The sequence below is a fragment of the Lolium rigidum genome, chromosome 4 (assembly GCF_022539505.1).
Source record: "Lolium rigidum isolate FL_2022 chromosome 4, APGP_CSIRO_Lrig_0.1, whole genome shotgun sequence".
Taxonomy (NCBI): Eukaryota; Viridiplantae; Streptophyta; class Magnoliopsida; order Poales; family Poaceae; genus Lolium; species Lolium rigidum.
This window is the reverse complement of record NC_061511.1, coordinates 51,781,823-51,804,987: the sequence shown is the minus strand read 5'-3', so window position 1 is coordinate 51,804,987 and position 23,165 is coordinate 51,781,823. Positions and strand designations below refer to the sequence as shown.

Here is a 23,165-nt window from a genome sequence, read left to right as displayed (position 1 = left end):
TGGATCACCAAATCTGAAGAATGTTGTCATTGGGCTTCTTCTTGGACACCGGCTCAGTCCTCTGTAACCATCCCGTGCTCAACCCCTCGCCAACCCCTGCAGCCTGCTGCCCGCTCGCCGCCGCCCGCCGCCGCTAGGATAGCGAGACTGGAGAGAAATAGGGTTTACTCTATGATGTTTACAAACTGCCATGACCTCATATGTTCTCCGGTACAATAGTGTATCTTGATGAAAAGTTTATGCTGTCTCACAGTCAAAGAACATGGCGATAATGATTTCAAGAAGAACACGGGAAAAAACATACGAAACTATTCAAAGCTGGACTATATTTCGTACGGGCCTTCTTCCAAACCCACACTACCTCAGCCCAAGTACTCTCTCTCTTCAAACCGGCTCCGTTGTCCCGTTCAGCTCTTCGCGCCCAGCTTACCACACAGCGGCGCCCAGCCGCACTGTTGCTGCAGCGGCAGGCCAACGCACCGCCAGTGTCCGGCCACGCCGCACCCGTCAGCCCTGGCGGATTCGTCCCCCTTCACCAGCGGCAACCGGTCGAACGCGGCCGCGACGAACGTGGCCACCATGATCACCACCGGCCCGGCGGCCACGAGCCCTCCCTCCGCGACGCTGCCACCCAGCACGCCGCCCCGCGGCCCAGCCAGGAACACCGCCACGCCCGCCGGCGAGGCGGACGACGGGAAGAAGCACCCGACCAGGCCCAGGATCTCCGCCGTGCCCCGGAGTACCAGCGGCGAGGGCTCCCTGCAGAGCACGGCGTCCACGACGCGCCCGGCCGCGCCCAGCACCAGCGCGCCGCGGCGCCCGCGCTGCGCGAACGCCGCCACGCACGACAGCACGTCGCGCCCCGCCGGCACCTCCAGGACGTGGGCGCGCATCGCGCTGGGGCACTCGTGCGCGATCACCACCGGCGGCTTCGGGCCCCGGTTCTTGGAGCCGGAGCACAGCGGCACGCCCGGCCAAGGCCTGCACGGCTGCCGGAGATCGTCCGTCGCGGCGGCTGCGGTCGCCATGCCCATGGTACAAGTTTTTCTTGTTGCCTCTGCACGTCCTTTGTTGAGGTTAATTAGAGTGTGGTTCGCTGGCTTTTTATATATGGGCGGGGTCGATGATGTTTGAAGTTGTTAAGGAGGGAAATGTGCGTGAGGAGTAGTTTAGTTGTAAATTCTCCAAACATCCTAACAAGCTCCCAACTGTGTTTGTGGTTGTAAAACATTTTGAACAGCACACAGTAGGTATGGTGCATGGTGTGCAGGGGAGGGGCGGAGGCAGCTCCTGGCGACCCTGGGCAGCCGCGTGGTTTCGTGGATGGATTTCCTTCCTTCCGCGCGCGCGGAGAAGCTGGTCTCCAAGTGGGCCAGCTGGTTCCAGGTGCCAGGCGGGTGCAGCGCGAGGGCCAGCGGACCCGAACGAAAAACGCCAGCAGCTGCCTCGCGCATTCAGCTGCCTCGCGCCCGGAAATCGTGACGCGGCCATTGATTATCCGTCGCCTCGCATGCCATCTAATCCGGGATTCTCCCTTACTAATCTGCGACATCCACGCTCCACCTCACCGATCCGTGCCCTCAACCATCTCCGCCCTTCATCCTGGGCGACGGTGCTCATCGTCCAGCACAGATCCATCTTTTCCGTTTCCCACTCCAAAACAGGGGCCTTCCTCCATCTATAAAACAAGCCCATGGTCGCCGCCGCGGGCGGCAGCGCGTGCCGTGACTTATGACTTTGGACTTTGGACTTTGGCGACGGGATGGAGAGGGGAGGCCACCATGCCGCGCGCCGGAGTGTGTGGCCGGACGCCGGCGTACGTCATCCTTCACCGGCATCCCCTTTCCATTCCTCTCCCCATCGATCTGTCTCCCTACAGCCGTTCTTTGTCCGGCTCGCGCTCCGCATACCTGCTGGAGAAAGCCGCCGGTGCTGACCGACGCCTACGGTCTTTGCGGGCAGATGAAATAGGTCTGTATCGGGTCCCATCCCAATAGTTTCAAGATTTGATTCTCGCCAAAACTGATGCAATTCAGGCTCCGGAGTTTTCATTGCAACTTGAACATCATGCATGGTCGGCCTGTAGTTGCAGGGATATAGTAATATCGTCTAACAGATAGCCGGTCTTGTAATTGATTCCACTAGAATTGTTCTGAATATTGTACAGCCCAGATTCCGGTCCTGTAGTGTTTGTGTTGCTCAAAATGCATCCTAAAACAGGTACTACTTCCATACAAGTTTATTACGTGCATTAAGAAAAACCTTGAGGACGCTAATAATCTGCTGATAATATATGGCACTCCCCCCACGAATTATGTGCGTTGCCTCCTATTATCAGGACCGTGTTCATTATCCCAGTCAACCATATAAACGGAGCCGCACAAATTGTTTCCTTTTGACATGCAAGTGCAAACGACTTAGACTTTTTTCGTCTCTCTACGCTGCTGCTTGTCAGATATGAGATATGAAGAGGCAGATCGATGGCTCGGATGGACATTGCCGCGGATCGCTGACCTGGTCAATGAGAACCAAACTCCAGGCTAGGAAAAAACAAATTAATGTAGGCATGCATGCAATCCGAGGCTGATTTCTATCCATATTAACAGGCTCCCGATGTACCGATTTTCCTTCCACCCTCATAACTACTTTGCACTAATTACTCCATATTTCCAGGAGCAATCTCTCCCATGTTCGTGCCCAATGAAAATAGGATAACAGTAGTACATATTTCACGGAAATTACCAACAAAATGACCCCAGATCCGGGCTCATGCATGGAACCAGGCAATCACAAGAACCGCAGATTTCGCTGTCATGTGGTCCCGATGTTTCCGAGCGAGCAGAGCCGATTTATGCACCTGTTTTGCTTTCGATGCGATCAGCTCCCGGACGCCGGTACGAGATGGCAAAAATGGGGAGGAAGCCTTATGCGCGTTGAACAGTTACATAAGGTGACCTTTATAGTAACTAACACACGCTCTTGGAAGTAGACAAAGTAGATATTATTCCTTCTTTGTTTTCTTACAATAGCCATGATCTTATTTGTTTTTTTCTTCTAGAGAGGTAAATTAAAAAACTTCCCATCAAGGTAGAGAATATGTTTTAAAAAAGTTCCAATATATATTATTACATCTTCAGACAAACATAAAGCAACGACATGAGGAAAATATATGTCACATACATACCAGGGGACTCCATTTAGTGTTAAGCTACCAAAATCTGGATCATAGATCAACAGGTATCCAAATCATATTAAATTGCTGCAAAATGAGTAACAACAGCCAATGTTGTCAATAATGTAACAACAGACTCGCTTTTTTCAATAGCTAAATAATTTGCTTGGGTCACAGTAGATCGAGAACCTCAACTTGCATTTGGCTAAAATATTTACAGACTGGACAAAACATATGGTCGCCTGTAAGTTTGACACACACAAATTCAAGTGCTGCTGCCAGCGGCAGACCCATGATGTCCATGCCATCGCTTAGCGCCTGGTTATCCCCCTCACCGCTGCAATGGTGATGCAGGCAACACTGCCTCATGGAGCAGTGATGATCATCACTTTAGATTGTGAGAGAATGGCAGCCACCCAACAATGGATGGACCAGCCGTAGTTTCCTTGAAGAGGACCTACAGTACAACATGGAGTGGAATGCCTTGAGAGCTTCTCGCGTCTTCCAACATGACGGAACATGGTTAAACAACATCAACAATGGTAAATTTTTGATGTTTTTATTCAAGTGGCTAATAGTTTGCCTACTAGCATGCATGTGTTCATGAAAGCAAGTGCAAATTTATCTCCAGTTGGGGTGGTCGTCTCACCGACGCGTGCTTCATGTTGCGGGCTTTCAATCCATGTATACATAGATCCTCCAGGTTGTCTAGGCCCTTGAGCTATCCTACCACCAACCTGCAAAAAAAATGTTCAACATCATTTTTTTAGAAAATGATCACAGTAACTACAAGATTGTTTTTTTCCTTTGTATTTGATATCATTTTGTTGCTCAAAACTTGCAGATCAACAACTCCGAATTCTGGAGCTTGCGCTGAATACCTACTATATGCTACTGCATACCATGATAAGGAAAACAAGATAAGCAACTGGTTTCTAAGTACCATGTTGTACCATGAAGATGCAACAGTATCCTGGTTGACCACAATCTGAACCAATAGTAGATTTATTTTGAAATAAACTTCACAACCTAAGTAGCACTTACAACATGCGAACTGGTCTTAGCCACACTGCTTTTCGGAACGGACCAAGTAAACAAGAAAAGACAACTTTCTAGTGGTCTGCATGCATAGATACAGTTAAAAACTGAACCACTCCTTGCAAGGCCTCAAGAACAAAAAAGCATCTGCAGCAGCTAATTTCTTGCATTCATCTATGAGGAGAAGAAGGCCTAAAGTACAAAGGTCCCATGTATTTGATACCTTGGTTTACAAACTGTAATTCTGGTAAACCTGCAATCGCTGGAATATTTGTATCCACGAAAATATGAACCTGATCAAAACAGAGCACGCAACTAAAAAGAAAATGAACAAGAGTTCAATGTTCGGTAAAGCTTTGCCACAGGCCCACAGGGATGGTCGCACCTTCTATGCTTGGTCCTTGCAAAAACAGTACAGACTTCAAGTGCTCAAAATGATAACAAGAAATTCAAGTACACCAAATGGTAGCAAATTTGTAAGCACCAAAACAGAGCAGGCGGCTGAAAACCAAGAAGAGTACTTCACCATTTGCTTATCAGGAAGCAAAAAAAAAAGGTTCATAACATTATTAAAAAGGACCAATCCTGCAGATGCATCAATTCATGTACACCAGATGACATAAAAAACAATTCATGACAGTCTATTTGGCCTCTCAAATCCGGTTCAGCTAATTGCTAAAAAGGCCAGTGTAATCAAGAAAAATCATGAACCACTTTATTTATAATTACAAACTAGGGATGGAATCCCCTAACCTATTCCTCGCATTTGGCAAGAACATATAATGCACACATATCACTATCTTCATTGAGCAAACATACCAAACAAACCACTAGGGATTGGAGAGAGTACCTCAACAAAGTACTTGTTGGCGATGTCAGCGAGTGTGTCCATCCTAGAGACCTCGTTCTCGTGGAAGTGCAGGACAACAACGTCCTCTCCAGCAACAAGAGCAGCACACCACCGCTGCGGAACTGACTGCAAATATTTAGGCTCCTGAGTGAAACATGGGTGCTCTACAAACAAAACATAGAAAAAGCGTCATCAAAATAACTACAGTCAACCTTCTTAAAGAGAATGATGAAAATTCTAGATTTAGTGAATTCCATATTGGGACTACAACTATAGATACTTACAAATTCGGTCCACTAAACCATGCATATCAATGAATCCATATGAAATTTGATAACATATAGATTCTCATTGGCGAAGTCTTTTGTTATAAACTAACACAGGCTAAGAAAAGGCAGCAACAATATGGTGGTGACATGTATCATTTTACAGATCATTTCAAAATAGTGGAAGTTCTACAATTGTTCAAGAATTGAGATCCCGACAGAGCTAACTATGGTGATATCTGCAGCAAAAACCTGGTAGTAAACTATGCAATGTAAACAGACTCAAGGTGGAGTAATATGGAATACACATTAAACAAAGTGGGGTCTTGCCAAAGCCTTTATAATTTTCGCTTCTACACATCCATTCCAGGAGCCCATTTAGCCAGCTTTGTGCAAAACCCATCCACAAGCATGCGTAAATGTCAGTTTGGGATTTACTACTAAGAGAAACAGAACCAAGAAATAACGAAACATATCCAACAGCCAAAGTAGTCTTCAACGGGGAAGTGGGTTCAGATCTCCGTTCTTCATGCTAATCATCAGGCTGGCAGTTCAGTGCACACCCCTCACTCAACCGTAAATGTGCCGCATACTAGGAAAAAAATCTCAAACTGTATTGAACACAGTCACAGAGCACCTAAACCAAAATAGCGCAAGAGCAGAGACAATGAAATGCAAGAATGTTAAAGAATGAAACCAACATCAAAGATTACTCTAGACGGATTCGTCATTCGCACCAAAGGAATATAAGAAATTCACCAATACATCAGAGAGAAGCCTCAACATGACCAAAAGATAGAGCTAGCACAGATGGACAGCAGCTGGGTACAACTTTTAATACATATCTGAGCCTTGGCTTCCACCATTATTGCAGGAATCTTGTTTTTCATATGGCCAATTATGTAAAAGCATGGACCTTTGCACCTCTAGCACACTTAATAAACTCATTGACCTACACATGGAAATGGTGGAATTCATATTGAAACTCTGAACTTGGTAATAAGAGAATCCAGACATATGATACATGATAACTTCCAAATTTGATGCAACATTGAAATAGTGAAATCATGCTTTATGGGGCAAGTGAAATACTTCGACTATGTTGAAACAAGCAACAAATGAGAAAAGCATGCATCGGATTTTGGGCTAACATGGGTTACCTCAACAAAATACTCCAAAGAGACACACAAAGTAAGAACATATTCTTTAATTTGTAACATCTATCCCCTGGAATGGAAATTATGTGATGACTATATCAGCACCTCATCAAAAATTAAAGAAACTAACAATATCAAAGCAAGTCACTGATGGCGCAACATACAGTAGTGTAATAATTTACATGATAGATTTATGACAGTACTAGTTCATAAAGCTCAATTACTGAATTGGTCAAGGAAGCCGCTGGCTGGAAGATGATATTACTTCTGGACATGTTTCCACAAGATTTCAAGCATATTAGAGTGAGTGGAAATTAGGAGAAGAATGGAAACAGTTTGAATTCGGATCAGAGGACATGAAAACATTGTATCAGGAATCCATTTGATTCCAGTACGACATAGTACATCCTGACCAGTGGGTCTTGAAGAGTACCTTTGCAAATTCATCTTATATGTTGTCGATGAGGCACTGTTGAGCCTTGGTTTTCCGCATCATAGCATGCATCTACTTTTTTCAGATGGTCAATCATGTAAGCATGGATCTTTGCAGATCGGCACACTTGAAAAACACATATTGGTTGATTCATTCAATCGCTTGTCACTGATCAACCTGCGAGTATTGGTTTCGAAGTGAGTTTCGTGTTACAATAAAGAACAAGACCAGCTAGTGCTAGATTCAAATCATGTTCTCCTTCTCATAGAAAAAATGAACGTTTAAGGAAGCAAAAATGAGGCTGGAAGCTAAATATTGAAAAATTGCACCTGCTACCATCATACCTAATTATTTAATAGAAATATAAAATCACATTACACGCTCAACAATAGCACAAAAAGAAGCTAGGATCCACAAGAAAAGTGTAATGCGTGCCTCATGTTTTCTAGCTAAAGTTGTAAGAGTAAGATTTAGCATTATGAGAAGTGATCTCAGCTGGTCGTTATTAAATAGGAAATGAAATATGTGAATGCTTAATTGCTTTTAGAAACACATAAAGAAAAAAGCTTCCATTTATGGTTTCTACTTCTCTTATACATGGCTGCATGAATTTGTTACATCCTCCTATACTATCCAAATCAGTACTCATGGCTCATTGACAAATGAATACAATCGTATAGATCTTTCCTGTACCATTTCGTGACCTTAATTAGTTAAGGGTTTAAACTATTTTTAAATGTGTCAACTTTTAAATTACACTATGGGAACTTACATATGGAGCTATGGCCTTTTCTGCTGCACCTTATATGTTCTGGAGTCTTTTTGGTTCACAACTAGTACGTGCTACTATCCATCAGGGAATTACAATGTCTCTCTCTGGCTTTGCAACTTCATTGCAGTGTCCTGGTATGATACGATAATCTATTTTTAACAAACTAATTTTCTGTATTTATTTTGAACGAATGGTTTAAAGATTTTGCATAAAGGTTGGCTGCTACAACTGCATGCAGGCTGTGTACGCGTATGGTGATGCTCGTGGACGTCGTACAGGAGGTCTAGCTGTTTGCCTCCAAGGGCCACCACAGTGACCTTGACGCTACTGTTCAGGAGCTCGTCGACAATAGCATGAAAATGTACTGACTTTCGAATGGGTTGCTGCCTGATGCAAACACTATTTGGTTTTACTTTTTGCCAATGTTAAGTGTATTCAGTCATGTGTAATTTGGATGCACAAGTTTAGCACATGTGGCTTAATCAAACAGTTGGAAAAATATTAATTTGTTATTTTGTTATTAAGCCTAGCTAGCGTTAGATTCATGGAAATAGATGTGTGAAGAAGAAAAAATTGCTACATGAGCATTAGTATGTCCATGGATACAAGACTTATCCAGTCGCGTGCCACTATCAAGACAACGACCATCGAACATCAGCCGCAGACGAGGCCAGTGAGTAGCGGGGGCCAGACTCCAATCATTAGCTGAGTTATATTTTTTTGTACACAGAATTAAATCATCATCCGTGCATATGACTGAAAAGTAGACGAGGAATGGTGCAAGGGACTTTTACAAGATGCAATTCATTGGTTTCTCATGATTTTATATTTGTCACCAAGGTGGGATTCTATTATCAAACATTTCTGGTTCACATGAACATATTCCAAAGGTTATCCTTTCTTGGCATTGCTACACATAAACATAAGGTGGTACCATCATAACAAGAGAATTACACTATACCATGGCAACGAACCATTAAAGCCAGTAAAACCTCTTCTCAAGGTTATTCCTAATTTGCTTGTACTGATAAGGTGCCTAGGATTCTTTCCTCAACACCTTCATGGCATAAACATTTCTTGAAGCGTAAGAGAAAGGAAACTAAGATGTTGAACAGAGTTGTCCGTCCAAACTAAATAGAGTTGGAATGAATACACCTAAAACTGACAGAACAAACCACACCCAAAAAAAAACAGCATATCATCGGGCAGCAATCTATCCGACCACTCCAAAATTTAGTACCATAGAAATTGGGGTTAGCTATCTCGGTTTGCTCGGGGATTATTTATTTATCAGATCTATCTATGTGTGTGATTGGGGACTTGTTAACAGATCAATTCATGTGCTGCAAACCCAAGAAATGAGAAAATGTGCGATGCCAGTGACAATACATAGGGATGCATTATGCCAAATTTTTATTGTAATCTCTGTTCCATTGCTCTGCTTATTATAATTAATTAATAAAGTAATTAGTCGAGCCCGGCAAAGAAACTACACATATCAGTTGTGACTATAAAAAAAATACATAATGATGAGGGTACGTACCAACGCAGCTAACAAACGAATTATGAGAGTCCGAGCTAGATAATTGTGAAGCGGTATTATCACTAAAATCTGGACGAACAGAGCAAAAGCCAAACAACTCATCTACATTGGGCAGCAAGCCAATTGAATGTTCTTGATTAACGTTGGTACCTTGCGATGCCAATGTTGGCGAGATCCTAGACCGCAGCGTTGAGGTCGCCATGGTGGCCCTTGCGGGCGGCGGCTCAACCTCATCCATGATGCGGCCGCGCCCCACCCGACCATCGAACCCTGCGCATCCACGGCCGAGTAAGCCGGTAAGTAGCGGCAGCCCAAGGGGATCGGTTGATCTGATGCAGAGTGGAGACTGAGCGGGAAACTAGTGGCGGAGTGGAGGAGAGGGGCGGGGTTGGGGGCGGCCGAGGATGGAAGGTTGAGCCGCCATTATAGCAGGTCTGCACTTTCCGTCGTAAGGTTCGGAGAGACCGAAGCTTGGGCTTTATTTCCTTTCGTTAGGTTGGGCTGCTAGCTTGGGCTCTAACCTTTTTCGCTGGTGACCTTCTCTTAGGATGGCAGCAGCAACGATGCTTGAGATAAAGTTCAGATATCAAAAGCTTGTTCAGGTTGCTGTACATCTCGCCCAGCTAGTTACAGAGTTGCAGGGTTTAAAACAACTAGTCCATAACATGATTATATATGATGAGCTTTTAAATTGATGGAGACACAGATTCTGATCGTAAGAGACATAAGTGCACAAGTGAACATGTAATAATAATAACTACTTTTAACGTTTACAAAGAGAGACTATCAGGTTCCAGAGTTTGAAAATTCAGAGATCAAGATTCAGTTTTCTGCTAGTTATACAATTTTCTAATTATTCTTATTTATTTACTGATGCCTCAATGCAATCTCATCTACTACTTAGCTGAACCTCAAAGTCCAATCTAATAAGCTGTGGAAAATAAAGAGGTATGATGGAGAAAGAGACATGATTGATTGTTAATACAGAAATTTTGGGAGATGAATGCAGGGATTGGAAGGCAAGAGATCTTACAGGCACATCCATGCATCGGCTTTGATTCCACCTCCAGCATCTAGCGCCATATCTCCCAGCACTGCACCACAAGTACAACGTTTTATTACCCAATCGGAATCGTGCTGATTTAGATCAAGAAAAGAGAGTTCTTAGGGAGATCGAGATGTCTCATCACCATGCATCATGTCCGCCGGAGACGAGCATCTCCTGACCATGCGCCATGTCCGCGGCATGGTCGTGTTCACCATGCCATAATATTGGCTGAGGAAGAGGAGTTTGGGGATGAAGGATGAGAAGAAATTAGAGGATGATGAGGACGACAATCCCCCGTAGAGAATTTATAGGGAGCGAGCGCGATCAGGTGCGAGCACGGCGGTGAGCGGCGAACGCGGAGAGACCATGGATGGGGGCATGATCCGCGTGACGAGCGCGAGGTGAGCCGGCAGCCATCGGATGGAGAGGGAGGGATCATATCGGGGACTCTCGCCATGCATGCCGCCGCTGGGTTTCCAGATAAGGAGTTGAGGAGATAGCGGCAACAGATTTGCATTGTTTTAATTGATTTGCCTTGCTGGACTTGCTTTAATCGCGGAGGAGACACATAGTAATTAACTCACGTGGATTTCCTGCCTTTTTTCCATGACGATCAAACCATGGCGTACGTCCTGCGTGAGAGCTTGCTACTAGGACGTGATTGACTCACAGATTTGCATTGCTTTAAAGTACGTGCATTTTATTGAGGTTGATGATGAGCGTTTTTCATTTCGTTGAGAAGATTTTACTGAGCCTCTACTTTTGTGGCATGTCGGTGGCCAAGGAAATGGCTAATTCATCTTGGACAAATATGCATGGCTAACTATATATTCGGCTCATGACATTACACCGTACAAAAAAATTAATAACCATATGATTGTGTTCTAACTTTTTTTTTGTTTTTGAAGGTGTAGCGGTGGAGAGCTTTTCCCTGCAATCTTCACCGTGCTGACAATCGTCCAAACGATCAAAACCCCATAGCCTCCAGGTCTCCCGCCATTGGATCTAACCACTCTGAGCAATTAGATCAACTTCTATGTCCAGTTTTGCCGCAAATCCCACTTTTGCTTTATTGAAGCAAAAATAACCCCTTTTTTACTTCATTGAAGCCAAAAAGTGTTCACCTAAAACCAAAAGAAAACACTGATTGACACGGAGTTTGCCGGAGACTTCGTGGAGACTCACTTGAGACCTTGTTGCAAAAAGTATGTACTAATACCAAACCCGGCCTCGTCTGAGGAACCTCATAGCACAACAACACAACAATCATACGAAACCAATTATTCTATTGTAGTACCGGAAAGCAAATTTACGAGATCTCCAGCAAGGTCCCTGCGCCACTGTTGGTTCCTCCTTGTAGCACCCTCCCTCGCCGGTGGTAGCATTGTTGTCGCATGTCGCAACATCAGCCCAAGCTGATGGTAGCAGCACCCGACGCCCTGGGAAGCACTAATCGACGCCACTCGCAACATCGTCGTGGCTTGTGGAAGCTCCATCGTATGCCACTAGTAGCATCGCCCGCCTGACCCTTGTAGCATCGACTGCCTCCGTTCGAAGTGTCAAACTGCTATCGCACCACATGTTGCCTAACTTAGAAGCAACAGTGCAACGTTGCATCCTTTGCGGCCATGGCCACACCAGAAGTGGGGACGGAGCACTGCGGCGGCGGGGCGCCTTGATGAGTAGCGCCATCGTCCATCCGGATTTCGGAGGAGGTGCGCGGATGAGCCCTTCGATGACGAGGAAGCGGAGGTTCGGTGTGGCGGCTCCATGCAGAAGCGAGTGGGGAACCGGAGTTGTCGGATGATCCATGAGCGGCGTAGCACAGTCCGACGACCCGGGAGTCTGCGTTTTGGGGGACGACGCGATGCCGTAGAACCAACACGGAGGCGCACGATACAGGTGTAGGTGCTGGCAGGGGGCGACAATTCAGGATGTAGGGGATGAGGCAGTGTAGAGGGACCACCAGAGGGTGAGACGAGGGAGGAGGAGCAGGGGCGGCAAGGATGCTGGTAGCCAGCGAGGTGCGGGGCTAGGTCACCAGCGTGGTGGCGGCTCGACCGCGCGACGACGGGATATCGGTAGAGGTGTCATGTTCACACCTGGAAGATGGGTGGGTTTCCCAACCTTTTCTCTCGTGATTTCATGTGAAACCCTATTCCATGGGCCCACGACATCTACCCACTTGGATTCGTGTCGAAACTAGGGATTCCATGAGAATTTTCTATATGCATTATTTGAAAAGGTTATAAGAACATAAAAATGAAAAAAAGATCAAGTTCTTACAATAGTAGGGTCAATGGCCTCGAAGTGAGGTTATGCACCATTAGCCCATAACTTGTATGTATAATAGTCCTATTTGTCAATTGGCTGCTACATCAAAGTTATGTTTGTCTTCTCCACTTTAGAAAACCCATATATACTCATACTAGGACCCCATATAACAAGGGAAGAGTTTTCGATGGTTTTTGGCGTGATTTCATGTGTTCATCTATTTTGCAGGCCCCGTGATGTTTCCCCCTAGCTTTCCGTCTAGAGTGGTGATTCCACGTGAATTTACTCTTTTTGAGTTATAATGGGTCGCAATACCATGAAACCCGCAAAAGAGGCCAAGTTCTTACAAAAGTTGTCCTTGTGGCTTCGAAGTGAGCGTTTTGCACTATAAGTCTAGAATTTTTGTTTTGGGTAGTTATTTGTGTGAACTAGGAACCACTTTGCAAGAGTTGGGTCGGTCGCTTCGGAGCGTAGTTTTTTGCACCACAAGTCTAAAAGTGTCGTGACTTATAGTGTTTTAAGTGTGAAGGAAGTGTCACTTTAGAGTTGTGCATTGTCTTTTTACATCATCTTTCTATACCCATATCATGACCTCAATCAGAATGGGAAGATTTTTGACCCTTCCTCGCGTATTTTAGGAGAAACCTTGTTCCTTGGGTCCCGCGAACTACCTTGTAGATGTCCATCGAAAGTGTTGATTCCATTTGAGTTTCATATTACCCATTAGCTTCCCGTGGAAAGTGGTGATTCAATGTGGCTTTCCTCTTTTATTGTGTCATGATGGGTATAGGAACATGAAATATCCAAAAGAGGCCAAGTACTTACAAGAGATTGGTCATTGGACTCGAAGTGGGTGCTATGCACTATGAGTCCAGAAACTTCACACGAGATAGTCATGTTTGCGAAGGAAGTGCCACTTCATAGTTATGTATTGGTATTTCTTATTTACACCACATTTAAATACCCATATCACCCCCATGAACGAGAGTAAGAGTTTTGACCATTCCACACGCTATTTTAGGGGAAACCTTGTTCCTTGGGACCCGCGATGTCTACCTTGTAGTTGTCCATCGAAAGTGGTGATTCCATGTGAATTTCATATTACCTAGTATCTTTTCATCGAATGTGGTGATTCAATGTGGCTTTCCTCTTTCGTTCTGTCATAATGGGTCATAGCAACATGAAATCCCCAAAAGAGGCAAAGCGCTTACAAGAGATCGGCCAGTGGCCTCGAAAGTGCACTATGAGTCTGGAATCTTCGCGTGAGATAGTCAACGAGAATAAGAGTTTTGACCATTCCTCGTGCAATTTGAATCGAAACCCTGTCCCATGGAACCCACGACGTCTAACTCCCATCTCTTCGTTGAAAGTGGTGATTTCATGTGACTTTCCTTTTTATTTGTGTTATAATAGGTCACAGGAACATGCAAGATGGGTGGGTTTCACAACCTTGCTCTCTCGATTTCATCTGAAACCCTATTCCATGGCCCCCACAACATCTACCCATTGGATTCCCGTCAGAACTTGAGATTCCATGTGAATTTTCTATATGCATTATTTCAAAAGGTCATAAGAACATAAAAATGAAAAAAGATCAAGTTCTTACAATAGTAGGGTCAATGGCCTCGAATTGAGGTTATCCACCATTAGCCCATAACTTGTATGTATAATAGTCCTATTTGTGAATCGGCTGCTACATCAAAGTTATGTTTGTCTTGTCCGCTTTAGAAAACCCATATATACTCATATTAGGACCCCATACCACAAGGGAAGAGTTTTCAATGGGTTTTGGCGTGATTTCATGTGTTCCTCTGTTTTGCAGGCCCTTTGCATGCAATAAGCAATTGTTAAATCCAGCGTCTATTTCCTTTCCTTCAAACCAAACTTGGGTACTAGCCTACTACTCTAGCTAGCTTTGCCCATGACACTCCTGCTACATATGGTGATCGTAGCATAGAATTATCAATCCGTAAACTTTATTATAGTTTAGAGTGATCTTGCGATTCATGGTTTCTCGGCTTTACGGGTTAAAAGGAGCACGCGTTTCGTCAAACACTAGAAATTAACTCAAGCGAAACTTCCGATATGATGTAGAGATTCCAATTTTGATGATAACTAAATTCTGAGCACTAATATTAATTAATTTTTGATTCGTGGCGCTAACTAATTTTTAGCTGGTGAAAAAGCATATAATAATGTCTAAATTAATCTGCATGGAAATTAAATCTGATTTCTCAGCTGACTTTACCATTCTCAATATATCATAAAAATGTCGCCGTTCTTAATAATTTGACTGTCTAATCAAGTGCTACAAAGTTAGTATGACCCGAAGTGAATATCCGTTTGAAGATATTCTAATAGCTTGATTTATAGAGTTAGTGGTGTTACACCAGTTCCCCGCAAAAAAAGTGGTGTTACACCAGTGGTGTAAACTCACTGAACTCGTGTGCGTGAACGTATGGTTGAATCCCAAGTTTGGAGCGTATATACTGTGAGGCCTCGATTGATTCAATTGCTTTGAGCCTATATACGTGAGGCAGGATACATGTAGTGATCGACACACCTAGCTGATGATGCTACGCAGCTAGCAAGGTTTGGTCGGGCTTGGAACCCATGAACTGATCGTATACATGATCTATGTGACCGCCACATTTGGTTTTGGTTCCGTGTCAGTGACTTGCTTGAGCGTCTAGATCGATGTGGGACTCAGCACGTGAGGTGTATACTCTTAGTTTTGATTCTGTCTCTCACCTCTCGTCTAGCTCGTGTTTGAACTCCGTCTGACATATTCGTCTATGGTGGACCTTACGACACGAGTGCTGCTGTATTTGGTAGTACTCCCTATTTTCGAAGATGTACTTGTTGGTTTTATTTTCGAATAGATACATACAAATTTAAACAGGGATACGATATTTATTTTAGAACGGAGGTAGGTATGCCTGTAAGCGGTAACGGGCTGCCACGGCGTCGCTAGTCTAGCCCATGCTATTTGCTTAAGTGAACAGCCACGGTCAAGCGAAAAAACATAACGGATCCCCGCGGCGCGTTAGCTACCGCCGCCTCGTCGCTTCGAGGCTCCACTGGAAGACTCCGTAGCCGCTCTAGGCCATGGCCGGCCACCGCGGAACTAAGCAGGAATCAAGCAGGCAATATCTAAAACACATTCAATCAATACGGCGCAAACGGCAAGCTGACGGGCAGCCGTGGTCGTGACCACTTACATGTATAGAGGTAGGGCAGTAGCTACTAGGGCAACACAACTTATCCAACACTATCAATTACTACCTACTCCGTACTAGCTATATATACTCGCTGCACATTCCTTCATTTTTTGGACACTTGATCGATCTTATGGTAGGTGAGTAAAGTGACTCGTCTAATTCGCAGAATCCCGCGCTATCTCAAATTCCAAAATTCACATGAAAAAAGCCATGGAAATTATTGAGTTGGGCCAAGACGAGAACCTCGTCTAGGTTTGTTTTGGGCCAAACGAAGCGCATCTTCCAACATCCCCTCGCCGCCGCCTCAACGCCGGCCGCACCAGCCCCTCCGCCGCCCACCCAACCCATCCACCCATCTCCCTCGATGCCGGACATCCCCACCCACCAAATCCCCTCCGCCCCCCTGTCCAACCCTTGCTTATCGCCTCCTGGACCCGCCGTCGCTGTCGAGGAGCACCGCCCGGCGCTGGACCTCCTCCATGGCGTCCGCGTGTACCTCTCCCACCTCGGCCAAGTCCCGATCTCCGTTTCCTGACCTTGATTTTATTCCTATTGTTCATGATCTGTCCCGTGCAGAAATTTTGGAGGGGGTCATGGCCGGCCTCCCCCAGCTGCTGCTCTGCTGGTGACTGTGTGCTCGCCAGCACGGCCAAGGAGACGCCGACGACCACGCACCAGGAGGAGGAGCTCGCACAACCCGACAACGGCGACGCCCACAGAATAAAGTCCTCACCTTTTCCCCCATCTTCCTGCCGTGCACTAACCTAGTTCTTCCCCGCGATGACATTGTCAGTGTGCACCTCTCACACGTGAGCATATAGTTATAAGAATGCCAGGCATTTCATTCTTGATGAGTGTGATAAGATGCTAGAGTCACTTGCTACTTTTTTTCCATTTCTTCCATGTATACAGTTTTCTGCTCATATCTTCATGTATATGACACGTGAAAGTGTAGGTTCTGCTAAGCTATTCGTTGTATATAGTCAATGAGCGCTAGTGACATATATAGTCTTTTGAGAATTAAGTTCTTGCTTGGCTACTTGCCATGTGTTGTATGTAACAGTCCCAGGATGGGATTGCAGAAACTTGTATGCTGCCATGCATCAGCTTTGCCATGACGTTGATTGTTGGCTAGTTCTCTCGCTGATTAGCCATGTGCTCGAGATGATACCTTTGCCCCTGATTCTTGTAACTAGAGCTCGAAAATAAATTTTCCTTTTGTTTTTGTATTTATCAGGGGAGAAGTGGAGCTGGAGCTGGTCAGGAGGTAGCGATGGCTGCCGGATCCGGCTGGAAGGATGCGGTGGCCTTCTTTTTTCGACTCCGTGGGTTTAGGTGAGTCCTCGGGTGGCCATGGCACTAGACTCCGTGGATTTATGATATGGATGCCATAGTACATTCAAGCCTCCACAAGTCTTGTTTTTGACATGATGATCCGTGACACCATCAAGCCATGTTTGTATTGGTGTTTTGCAATTCTATTGACATGTTAGACCAATTTCGAAATCTGAGCCTTCTTGCTAAATCCGCACTAGCTGACCATCATGTTTTGTTCTTGTTCAAGGAAAATGAGGACTGAATGAGAGACACGTGTCGCAGCTGGAACCTGTGGCTGCAGGCCATCACTTGGAAGGAAGCTGGAAGACCCTGGGGACAAGCTTTGGTCGGCTTCCTTTCTAGCGCCTTAATGAACTGGTTATGATGCATGTTATGTTGTATGTAACTTGCATGCTGCTTTGCATCAACTTTGCCCGGTATTGTCCGGTGATGCGCACATTTTCGTTGATTATATGTTTGTGTCACATGGGCTGTGTCGTATGCACCATTGTCTTAATTGAAGTATGATATTTGCTGTGTAGGTTTGGATGTCCAAAAAACAGGCAAGGTTTTGCCAAAATTTTGAGCACTCCCTTGCTAATTAATTTCGAACATCCTTGCTATTTAGTAGCTTAATGACTAGTTCTATTTATTAAATAAAATCCTGGTGATCTTTATAATCAAGTAGAAAGAAGTAATTGTTGACAAGTGCTAGATAGGAAGCAGAATCAATCATCGATAAGGATCTGTTGCCTTTCTTGGAAATTGTTTTAGCTTTATCAGTTCCTGTGTAAATTAGAAGTTTGGAATTAGACCAGTTCCTGATTCCTGTAACTTGACCTCCAAAATAATTTGTCTTTTCGTTTTTGTATTCCAGGGATAAGTGGAGCTGGCCCAGAAGGTAGCCATGGCCGCCGGATCTGGCCGGCAGGCAGCGGTTTCTTCTTCTTCGAAATCGTGGGTTTAGGTGAGTACTCGGGTAGCCATGACACCAACTCTTGATTTAGTTGAGGCTGGTTTAGGACCATACCATGGCTATATGTTGGTGTTATGAGAGTGTCACCTCTTATGTCCTTTCCATTTCTTTGAGACCATGCTATGCGTTGTTTTCAAGAGGCTGGTTGCACCTGTTTGAAGCTATCTGTTTAGATTAATGTTTGAAGCTAGAGGTAGAACCTGTAGTCACACTAAACCAAAATTTTCATATAATTTGGGCTGAACCTTGATCTTGAGTTACTATTATTAATGTGTCTGGTTACGCTTGTTTGGAGCTGATCTGCACTAAAGTGGCTAAGTTCCGATCCATATTAAGTGCCGGGATTATTATTGTTTTGCTTAGCTGATTCCTAAAATGAATTCTGTTAGGAAGCTCATTGATGCCTGTGCTGGATGTTCCTAGTTTTAATAAGAAAGAGTAACAAAACTTCCTTTTTTTAGCATGTAAAGAAAGAAGAGCAAGAAGGCTACAAAGAAGGACCTGCCCAGATCCATTCACTTTCTGCATGTAATCTTCTTGGTGCTGTAGTTGGGAAGCGCGAACCAGGTGTCCCGTCGTGTGTAGTGCCGCTTTTCGGTCCTTGTAATATTCGATAGTACTTGTCTACTTGATGTTGTAAAATCCATTTTTGTAATGCTCCAGGCTTTGGAAGATGTAACAATTTGGTAAATGTGCACGTGTGTGATGTTTGTTCCTAGCTGGCGATTCTTTGGGTTAGACTTGTCAGCAAGGTTGGATAGTATTGCTGTACGGACATTTATTCTACTACTATATTGTTTGATTTGTGGTCTGAATGTTGCAAAACGAGGAAATGTCATGGCAAAATTTTGAGTACTATGGCTAATTAAACTTGCATTGACTTATTAGCTTAGTTTCTTTCTCTTAATTACACTTTTTGTGTCTCAAATGGACTAGGTCGATCAGATGAGAAGGTCCATCCGTTTGTGGAGGATGAATTAGTATATCACTTATCTTTCATTTGTGCATACATACGCAGCATTGCTACCATACACGCACACATAGCGGGAAATAAGGGAAAATTTTAGACCCCGCAAATAATTGGATCGATTGGGATTTAATTAGTTTCCAAATATAGCACCAAAATTTTCGTTTTGGGCTACGCTGTAATCTCCACTAATCTAGCTGAAACGTCCCCCCAAAAAAATGTTGACCCAGATGAAACATCGACCCCTCGCGAGATCCACATCCACCCATACCATGCTGCCGTGAAAGTCACAATGCATATTGATGATCAAATGTCAGCATACCAAGCACCAGACTTCACAAGGCTCCCATTTAAAAAAAAAAAAGACTTCACAAGGCTACAGAGTTAAAGACTGTTTGGAATATTTAAAAAACCCCAACATGTGATGTTCATAGTTTCTTACTTACTAGCAACCAGACAACATGAGATGACGATCCGTGTGTAGTGCATGATCCGCTCCCGTAATCAGGCTTGCCCTGCCGTTGGCCCCCACCAGCGTCAAACACTAAGTATTCTATAAAAAATATTTTCTAAACAACGAAAGGAACAAAATAATAAAATTGCAAAAAGGAGAACTAATTAAAAAGATTTGATTTTTATTTTCCCACCCTCGTGGCCTTTCTATCTTTCTAATCGAATTTTAGGATCCAAAAGAAAACGGGATGGATTTCAAATCTGATTGAATTGGACTGCCGCAACGATTATTAGGTGGAGGGCAGCCATGGGCCATCAACAAACAAAGGTTCAGCAAAACATGATTGGTGTTCATGGTTTGATCTGGAAAGTTTGAGGTTTGTAACGATTATTAGGTTTCCTCCTATCGCCACGGGGAAACCCTAGATAGCTGCCGCCGCCAGCCCCCCTCCTTCCTCCTCCCGCCGCTGCCATGGGGCGCGCTAGGCTCTGCCTGGTCGTTGCTGGCGGAGTGGATCGGCGCAGGAAGGATCCTCCCAAGTTGGGTGTGGTGCGCTCGCCGAGCACCACGACGTGCTGGATGCTCGATGCGCAGCGGCGTGAGCGGCGCGCCCGACGTTGTGAGTGGCGGCGTGCCTAGGGCATCAACGGCGCGGCGGATGGCGACCTGGGCGCCGGTCTGAGCGACGTCCTGGTGATGTTGGTGGTGGCCGCTGTCGGCGGGCCATGCTGGCGGTGGAGGTGCGACGGACTAGATGGGTGTAAGCCCTAGGTCGGTCTTCTCCTTTCCCTCTCCGTGATCTTGGTTGTCGCCGGTGGAGGGTCGACCGGTTGCAAGGCGTCTCGCCGCTTTGCCTCGGACAGCCTAGGATAGTCGGCGGCGTTTTCTCTGTCGGCGGCGGCAAAAACATTTTGGCAAGTTATTACTTTAGCCACACCCCAAATTAATTAATTACCGGATTACTTGCTATAAACTTGGCAGTTGATTGGGTAAAAACAAATAGTACTACCCCATTCCATCAATAAATTCTGTGTTTGTAAATAATTTCCAGGATGGCTCTCCCCTATAAACTAGGAAGTTGATTGGGCGGGGGAAAAAAAACCCACCCCTAAAATCACGACACATTAATTCTATATAATCGCTTTCCAGATTTTGTTCTTGCTCAATTAAGTTTCGTCCTTGATCCGTGGGACATTCCAAACCCGAACAAAGTTGTGCAAAACTCATTTCCACCCACCGAAACACCGATTCCACCAGCGCCTCCTCCCTCCCACCCAACCCATTTCCTCCACATCCGCCGCCGCCGCCGCCGCCGGCAACTCCTCGCCCCGCCGACCACCTCCCTCTATCCCACCGATTGGAGCCACCCAAATCGGGCACCCCCTGGAGAAACTTCTGCCTTTTTCCTCCATGGCGGGCGGCGGTTCGGCAGAGGATGTTGGTGAGGTGGAGGCAAGATTGGGCGTCACCGGCGGAGGAGCAGGAGGTCCACGACGACGGTGGCGCCCCTGCAGCGGGTGGTGGTGACCGGGGCGGCTCCGCGCGGGGCAGATGCGACCCTGGCCTTCACCGATGCCTCCGATGGCAGCAGCCACGGCGGGATGCTCGTGGTGGGGGACAGAGAGGCGGGAGCAACCATTAGGATCAGTCCTAGCTGGAAGGGAGATGCCCTTGACTCCGACATTGGTATCTCAAGGTCGAAATTTTTCTCTCTCTGCCTATGATTTATTTGGGTGCTGAATATTGCTACTAGTCATATTTTCTGTAGCGAATTTGTTTTTGTGAAAGATTTTGCACTCAGTTGCTGACTCACTCTTTGTGCACCATGTAGGAAATACAAGTGCTGAAAGAAAACAAGACTGTGGCCAAGAAGAACAGCATGCAGTACTGAAGGATGAAAATAGAAGAGTGATGGTAAGTTGAATGACTCAAGAGTGCATGACAACAGCTTTTAGATTTGTTAATCTTTGACAATTGATGGTTACTCGTTGTTCTTTTTGAATGCACTACTATGATGCAGCAAACTGGAAGATGTCCTGATGGAAGGGGACGAGATAAACTAACTTGTGGAGATAAACAGGTGATCATTTCTCTATCCAAATCAATAAGTGAAATAATGTTTAGTAGTTGTTACGTTTTCCATTTGGAGGTTAATCTGTGTTGGTCTGTTACCAAATCAAAGCTTGTATGTTTGTTAAATGTGGTCCGTTGCTAAAGTAGTAGGGGCTGAACGCAGTACATAATAGAAGCTCCAAAATTTTAAGTAATAACAAAGCTTATCTTTTTGGACTAGAGATGTTTGTTTATTTCCTCGGCAAAGCAACTTATGCAATTATCTAAGTGAACATGTCAAAGGTTTGTCAAATTTTGGATGTATCTAGACACTAAATAGTAATAGATACATCCAAATTTTGACAAACCTTCGACATGTTTCGTGAGACGGAGGGAGTACTACTTTGGTGCAGAGATATGGCATTTTTCAGTTATCGAAATGTTCTTTTCCATTGGATGATTGTTTGATCCTTTTCATATCAGTGCTTGGTTTGGTTATCTCCCCTGAGTACTACTGGCTCTTTGGTGCTAGTTTGTATCGGGCATACCTGCGACAGCGAGTGTGCCATGGCACCTAGGTAACACAGTTTCTGTGCATGATTTGTTACTTGACAACCTGTATGCTCCAAAGGAAGAACATGTATATATATATATTTTGCTTTACTCCTGTGTTGGGAGTATTTTCTGGAGCTTAATTTTCTTGCTGCTGCTTTTGTGGTGTACATGGAAATTTTATTCCTAAATGTGCGCATCCATACTGAGTTGCTTCTCTGATGAAGTGGTCTTGTGATCCCTACACTTGTGGGTTTTGGTGATCCCTATACTCTTGTATTTATTAAAGTAGTTGTTTGGTCGAGTTGATGAATGTAAAGCTTAAACCTGGCTTGCATCGAATGTGAGCTGAATTAACCTGGAGCTTTTTGGAGCTGATCTGGACTAGTGGTTCAACAAAGTAGATAGCTATTTTGTGAGTTATAAAGCCTGAATGCGTACTGTATTTGTCTCGGTTTTGTCAGTTACAATTTGTAGAAGAATGTATTGCTGGCAATCTGTTTCACCATGTACTGTCCTTGTTGCGAAAGGGCATAATTGGTTCATTTGCCGTTTATTATGATTGGCCTTATTGCTTTTTGTTATTTCTTTGCCCTCTGCACCATTATAAGATGTAGTGCAAAATGTACAGATTACCTGTTTTAGCATCATTTTTTTGAAGCAGTAGCTGGGTTTGGCATTTGAGATGGTGAAATAATGGTTAGTAATTGTAACATTTCCCGGTTGGAGGTTAATCTTTGTTGGCCCTGTTGTGGTCTTGCAGGTTCCAGTTGGCAACGGAGGAGGCTGGAGAAGCATGAGGTTGCTGTGGTGGACGTCTCTAGTTGGTGTAGATACATGTTTAAGGTGAGCTTGTCTGGACACGGCGGCGGTGTTTTTATACTATGTTTGGAATGTTAAACCTGGAGGTCGAGTTGTTTGTATTCTTTCCGAGCCCTCCTGCCAAGTCGAGTTGTTTGTATTCTTTCCGTGCGAGTAAAGTAATCGGAATGGAGAAATGTGCTGCTGGCCCTGTGGTATAGAAGAAGTGTAGGTACAGTAGTACTAGCTAAATTTATCAGGGATGCAGGCTT

The 23,165-nt window shown here is 44.8% G+C and overlaps 1 protein-coding gene and 1 long non-coding RNA gene across 2 annotated transcripts; one reads left to right on the top strand and one right to left on the bottom strand.

Moving 5' to 3' along the window:
* Window positions 1–407: 407 nt before the first annotated feature.
* Window positions 408–926, bottom strand: LOC124647041 (AT-hook motif nuclear-localized protein 21-like). The gene has a single exon (XM_047187038.1). The coding sequence runs from the start codon at window positions 891–893 to the stop codon at window positions 408–410; it is 486 nt and encodes a 161-aa protein (XP_047042994.1). The 5' UTR covers window positions 894–926.
* Window positions 927–21,313: 20,387 nt separating this feature from the next.
* LOC124708212 lies at window positions 21,314–22,936 on the top strand. Its single transcript, XR_007005062.1, has 3 exons — window positions 21,314–21,402; window positions 21,509–21,568; window positions 22,856–22,936. It is a non-coding gene; the product is annotated as an uncharacterized LOC124708212 (long non-coding RNA).
* The last annotated feature ends 229 nt before the right edge of the window (window positions 22,937–23,165 follow it).